Source organism: Opisthorchis viverrini (assembly GCF_000715545.1).
Source record: "Opisthorchis viverrini unplaced genomic scaffold opera_v5_176, whole genome shotgun sequence".
In the NCBI taxonomy this organism is placed as follows: Eukaryota; Metazoa; Platyhelminthes; class Trematoda; order Opisthorchiida; family Opisthorchiidae; genus Opisthorchis; species Opisthorchis viverrini.
The window spans coordinates 1,065,726-1,072,816 of NW_008751834.1; the positions used below are offsets into that span (position 1 = coordinate 1,065,726).

The following is a 7,091-nucleotide window of genomic DNA, read 5'->3' on the forward strand; positions in this document are numbered from 1 at the left end:
ATGTATATGCATGCATGGATACTCTTTATGATCTGTACTAATCTTTCTGGCAAAACTGAGTGTTCCATGGTTTCGACTCGGGCAGTGTATGTACTACGGTAATACTCTTTATGATCTGTACTAATCTTTCTGGCAAAACTGAGTGTTCCATGGTTTCGACTCGGGCAGTGTATGACTGTACTACGGTAAAGAAGGGACGCGAAAGGGTACCATGACCATCAGTTCCTGCCAGATGATCTGAGTAATCAACAAAAAGGCACACATGAATAATCCACTTGCTCTATAGAGATCCAAGCTGAGTATTATTCTGAAAGGAATAGTGACAAAATGGCCAGCGCTACACGAAAATGTAAACTCTGAACAAAACAACCGGATTGAGTGCACTGAAAGGGCGCCATTATCGAGCAAAATAACCAATTAGTGAACGTAACAAAACATATCACAATGAAGCAATGACAGTAAGAATTCTCACTCTTCGGCATGATGAACTGCGAGCCCTTGAGCTTATGTACTCTTCTGTTTCTACATTCCAAGATCGACGTTCTTTGTTCGAAGCAACGAAAGAAATTGGAGACATACAGTACATCATTCAATTAGCCATCCAGTTTTAAGCTCAGCGCTCGTGAACTCTGTGGGACAGATATACCTACCTCCGTTAGCTAGGTAATGAGAAGCAACACGTGCTTGGCTGTATCTTTTCGGCACATGACATCGAAGTTGCCAGGACGAAGTTCAGTCTATCAAGTTAACTTGAACTGTGGTATTAAAAGTGCACATTGTGTTATAGCTAATCTGAAAATAAAATATACCACATGAACTCCGATGTGAAACGAATCGGTTTTGCTTAAGTGAAGGGATACTTTATACATCACGGAACGTGTGCTCACGGACAAAGAGGGACTACGTTCAATAGGTTGAATGTCTTTTTCCGTCGAAAGACACCTGACAAAATGTATGGACCAAAGTGACTTCAGGCTAATCCCCGTGTTAAAACATGCACATGCCCAGAACCCGTTCATGTTTAATGGCACAGATCAGAAGTCAAAAAACAGCACGATTGTCAGAAATAGAAAAGATAGATTAAATATACACTCTATATTAGCTGTGAACTGTTGGATGTACAAGGTGACGTGATCATCACTACCCATATCACAGTACCAGAAAAATAATAGATCCTCGTCCAGACAGTTTTTCGGGGAAACAAAGAAGAAATGTGCGTGCAAGAGTTGTTAGGTTGGTGGGGAGCTTGATGTACCCGATTGAAGTTGGGACTCAGTCATGCCTGTTAAGTGTACTTCGGTAGATCTCACTACAGCTTGACCTTGCTGCAGCCGTCGAGCTACCATTGTAAGCGTAACAACACGTACGTCACTGGACGCGTCGGGTGTATTTTGAGGATCTGGTAAGTCAGAAGTTGAAGGCTCAGGGGAGTTCCTCCGGCGAGTCGCAAAAGTCACAAAGTTGGATGCGGCGTTCATAAAGTTCACAGCAAACACAGCGCCACAAAAGAACACAGACAGGGCGATAAGAGCAAAAGTGGAAACGGAATTGAAGTACTGTCGATAGACAATACGGAAAAACCAGGTGAAGGCGAGAAGAAAAGCAAATAAAGGCTCCATCAGACGTGTACCCATGTCGAATTCAGCCAATATAGAGTCATTAGAGGTGGAACTACGCCCGCGATGGTTAGGAAACCTAGTTCGGTCAAGTTGGACCTCACTCGATGTGGTGGTTGGTGTAGACGCAGGTGTAACCAAACAATGAATAGTGGATCCATCATGCACATTGTAATCACATAGTCTCAAAGAATGGTGCTCATTTGTTAAGCCCTGATTGGACGTAAGTTGACTGGAGTGTCCTTGCGCTGAATCGTACTCTTTCAGTTCTCTACCTTGGAAAATCAGCCGTACGTTATTTCGTTGCTCCATTAGTTCCTCGGAAAAATGTTTTCTGGAGATTTAAGATGGATTGGACAAAACCAGATCAAAGTGAACATGATACGGAAGCAGAGAGAACCAAGAAAGCATTGACAACTGAAAATGAAACCACCAGCAGAATATTTTCCGACTACGAAAAGTAACGACGAAAAACATTGCGCACAAACTCTATAACGTTATCGGCGCAGTTCATTCCTGTTGGGGATATCAGTACCCCCAAAACTGCTTAATTGTTGAGTTATTGCCGGTGCCCATTATCCACGCAATGCTCCCAGCTGCAAAACATTTACAAGTGGAATAAAATGTTGCATTTTGTTGTGTGTGTGCTCAAACCAAAAACCGTCCTGATCTACTATGATATTTTTGCAGCTCACCAAATTTCACCGTTCACTGATGCAATTGTTCCTCTGGTTGAAAAGTCTTGTGGGACAATTTCTCAGCATCGCTGAGATCCTAGGATGCCTAAATAGGGCTCAAAAGTTTGGACTGGTACTCCCAACTCAATTGTCCGATTAATTCAGTTCATCAGTGACACGTCATAACCTTCGAAAGTTGAACTCCATTGTGCGAACACTGAGCGCTGTTATTGCCAGTTATTTTCCAAAATTTTGGATTTTCCTACGATTCCCGCCATGTTGCAGATCGCGCTTGTCTCCTATTGGCCAGCTATACTTTGTGTGTGCTAGCAAATTTATCGTTCCCCAAGGTCGCTCAAAATAAAATATATATTCGACGATGCTCCCGCCCTACTTTGCCTTCGGTTGAGGCAATAAAAGCTCTACTCCAAAGGTCCAGTCTCTGTGATACGCGTTCACTGATGCAATTGTTCCTCTGGTTGAAAAGTCTTGTGGGACAATTTCTCAGCATCGCTGAGATCCTAGGATGCCTAAATAGGGCTCAAAAGTTTGGACTGGTACTCCCAACTCAATTGTCCGATTAATTCAGTTCATCAGTGACACGTCATAACCTTCGAAAGTTGAACTCCATTGTGCGAACACTGAGCGCTGTTATTGCCAGTTATTTTCCAAAATTTTGGATTTTCCTACGATTCCCGCCATGTTGCAGATCGCGCTTGTCTCCTATTGGCCAGCTATACTTTGTGTGTGCTAGCAAATTTATCGTTCCCCAAGGTCGCTCAAAATAAAATATATATTCGACGATGCTCCCGCCCTACTTTGCCTTCGGTTGAGGCAATAAAAGCTCTACTCCAAAGGTCCAGTCTTCTCTCTGTGATACGAGAGATTGGGATATGCGCTGTAGCTGGAGATTTGTGAGCTCGTTTTCAAGTCGCGTACAGTCGTTGATCGTACTTATTCAGATTGCAACGGTTCCTTAGATCACAGTGCTCGTAAATTGATAGATGGTTGTTTCACGTCGAAGTTCGCAGCCTACCGTATCAAATATGGGCCTGTCAGTATAACGAAATATTGGAACCTCGGGTGTGTCAATTGGTGGCAGATCAAATGGATATTGACCCAATCGCGGGGCTCGATAATTTACTTATAAACGTTTTGTCGCCAATCGCGGAGACGTTGTCAGTGCGCGCGCGAGTATGGACGCCAGAACACCCACCCAATACCTGTTTAAATGGCTGATAAATTCTGCTAAAATAATCCAGCCACCATGATCAACATCGACAGAACAGCAGTAGTGTCCAGTACTGATACTTCCCTGCCGTGCTACCATGATTTATTTGAAATCATTATGGTGAATAAAAGAATGCAACTGGACGAGGAGAGGACTGCCTGCTAGCCCACCACAACCAATCTTAGGTGCGTACACCCCCAGACACGCATCCAAACACTGGATGAAAACTAAAAAAGACACCACTGACATAGATTATCAGCCATATCATGTAGCGCTTTCAACCAGCTGCAATGGGGATGACGCGGACCCCATCCTGGAAAGCGGGTAGCACCGATAACACACAGACTTTTCGAAATCCCCTTCATCCCCACTGCCAGATCAATGGTTGGCCACCTCTCTGCTCTCACCAACCTGAACTCGGGAAGCAACATTGTCTTCGGGAAACGACAGTGTAGTATCCACAATACATGACCAAACCACAGCATCTTTTGGTGGTGGACATATTCATCGATTGAAGTCCCTGTCGCATAACCGAACACAAGCTTTCTGGTTACCTCATTAGGATTTCGCCGACACAACCCGCACGAGCTATGATTTTGTGACAACGGTTGTCGAAGACCTGAAGACGTCTCAGTTCCACTGTCCAAGTAGGCCAAGTCTCAACCACAAGATGAAACAATCAGCACTGTAGTCTAGTACGTATGGTTCTTGAGATTCAGAGGTATGACACTTTACCTTTACAGAAGTCTCAAATTAACAAGTACAATCAATTCCCCACAGATTCGTCCACTCAGCTAATCGGCCATACAACAATCGGAACTTATACAACTTGTAAGCTACATAATACGCTCCACAACTTCGAACTGCCAGTCAGATACCTGAGTTCCAGTGAGAAGAAAATCGGCGAAGCCTCCCACCAAATCAACCACAAGCGCTGGCCTCGACCCCGGCGAAGGCAGCGAGAGCCCTACGTCCACTGAGGATGTGAAACTGCCAGTCTCCAAATCCACTTCGTCAAAAGTGGTCTCCCTGATTGTGGACTCAGCGAATTGATCAGACAAGCGTTGACCGAAGACTCCACTCCCCCATTTTAGAGCAATGTGGGCGGCAGGTCGTCCTGACCAGAAGCTCGTTGGCGCTTCAGAGAACATGAGCAGTCAAATATCTGAGGGCATAAGAGGCTCCACGTACCCCGTTCAGGGTTCTGTGTCAACTGTGGGCTCCAGATGGGTGACAGCTGGTGATCAAGATAACCGTTGTTCGAATCACTCGGCCCAACGATCGAAGCACTTTGATCCTTGATGGTTTCGCTCATAGCTAGTCTCCATGGACACTTCGCATGGATCAACTGAAATAGTATTCGGGGGTTCCCGGCATTCTCTGCTTCTTCTATTTCCTTAGCCTTCCGAGTCCACCAGACTTCACGGTCAGCGGGCACGCCCAATAGCACTTGACGTCTGAAAGTTCTTCGGGCTAAATTATATTCGGGACGGGCGAGGACATTTGTCCTGGATTCAAGAGGCGTCATCGTTCGGTCTGATACCCAGTGTTTGAGTGGGCCTGGCAGCATCGTACCATGTCGTCAAAAAGAGACTGGACCTTACTGTGGTTTGTGTACCTCGGCGACCCATTGAACTATACCGGGGGTGTCCGCGCGACACCCACAGAGTCATACCAGGTTGGTCCATGGGTAGAGGTCTGACGAACACGGTCTTCTAGCCCTCCAGGTTGGGGCTTGGAACATGCATGGCAACTTGTTTCGTGAAAAATGGTAATGTACTTGCATTTCCAGCCCAACATCGCTGCCTTGCTGTTAGGCTTTTGAGCCAAAGGCTTTGGTTGATGACCCCAATCGTCTTCCTGTCTAGGTGTGGGCACCCTGGCAGTATCCCAGCACTCGTACAACCATGATCTACACAACTAATAATACTCTCATACCACATCGGCCGTCGCGTGGTGCCATCAGCCGGGTCGCTTTACTCGCCGCATACAGCAGGGTGGGTAAGCGATGGATGAACCTTAGGGTTGTACGGCAGTGAAGCACCGGTGTTGAACGCTGATATCATGCTGTCGATGATGATGATAATGTTGGTGATGAGGATGATGTTGGTGATGATGATGATGGTGACGATGATGATGATGTTGGTGATGATATACCGTTGCCCCTCGAGTTCTCCGGAAGATGTTACACAAATTTGAGAATTATCCAACTACCTCTTTACTCGTTTCTTGCTGGTATATGATTTTAAAGCTCCACGGCATCGAATAACCTCCCTCCTACGGTTGTCCACGCTAAATCTAGTACCTAGATAGTCACTTGTTACAATGGTCTTCTGGACTCGTTTCCAACTGCCCCACCATCGGATGTCAACGCCTGCCGGAACAACATCGCCACACCCTTTTACAATTCTAAGAGTCTCGCTAATGTGCTGCGCCACAATCAGTTCACCACCTGCGAAAGCTGTGTTTACCTCAACAATATCAAATTGAGTTGGAAAAGAAGCTTCAAGGACTCCATGGGTATGGTGATGGTCAATATGACGACAGTTGAAGAACAGTAGAAGAATTCATGCTCACAGCTTTGAAACCGTCTGTCAGAGGTCGCTCGCACGTCGCAATGAACACATGATCTCATCTCGACCAGCACCTCTGGCGAAGTCAGAGAAACTAAAGCAACAACAAACGCCTATGATGGCGACGCAGATCTCTTGGATGCCAAAAGATGGAGGGTATCAGCATTGACAGCACTGGTGATATCATAAAGGCTCGGGTAATGGAGGTCGGCACGAAGAGACTAGACCTTACCATGGTGTGACGGTTTGTGTGACTCCGCGAGGCATTGAGCCATACTTGGGGGATTCACTCCGACATTCGAAGAATCTCTGGTACAAGGTTGGTTCTATGTAACTAACTGAACTGAGCTGAACAAACCGAACTGACCATCAAGTTGTCCTTTATTTAGGGACGACTATGGGGTCCTGAACCTTGGAGCGAATCCTTGCTGAAGAAGCATAGTCTTTCTGCCTCCACTGCTTGTATACTACAATATGCCTAATCATTTTCACATTGAGGTGCGTTATCTCTGGAGCGATTGTGTCCGCCATCTTGGATTAACTTGCAATGCTAATTCCTGAAATGACATTTCATTACCAATTTATCTTTTGCAGCAATGCTGGACACTTCTAGTTTTGTTCCAACTGAAAGTGTAATAGAAGGAATCGGCAATGAGTTATTGTTCTTCATCGGTTTTGTTAGCCTGGTTTCGTTTCTTATCCTCGCTTGGATGTCAACTGGTGTCAGTTGGGAACTGCTTCCTGTGAGAATCACTCTGGTTCAGGATTCCAGTGGGAGCTTGAACATATCACCCGACAGTGATTTGCAAACCGTGCATCCTGAGTTACTGTATCAAGAAAACACCGTGGATTCCGAGCAGTCTGCATCCAGTTCAGACGAGGCAGTTGGTGATGATTATCCTATCGTCACTCAAATGAATGCAGGTAGCATCTCTGTTTACAATAATCATAGGACATGTACTATCATACGTTGACTAATTTTTTTGATTAAGTT

At 45.5% G+C, this 7,091-nt stretch overlaps 1 protein-coding gene across 1 annotated transcript in view; it reads right to left on the reverse strand.

The window, feature by feature from the left end:
- T265_07615 (hypothetical protein) overlaps positions 1-1,928 on the reverse strand; it is a gene marked incomplete at both ends in the record, with an annotated part of 22,189 nt that extends 20,261 nt beyond the window's left edge. The window contains one exon of the mRNA XM_009173179.1: positions 1,311-1,928. Coding sequence (XP_009171443.1) covers positions 1,311-1,928 — 618 coding nt within the window. The remainder of the gene's footprint in view (positions 1-1,310) is intronic.
- Between the last annotated feature and the right edge of the window lie 5,163 nt (positions 1,929-7,091).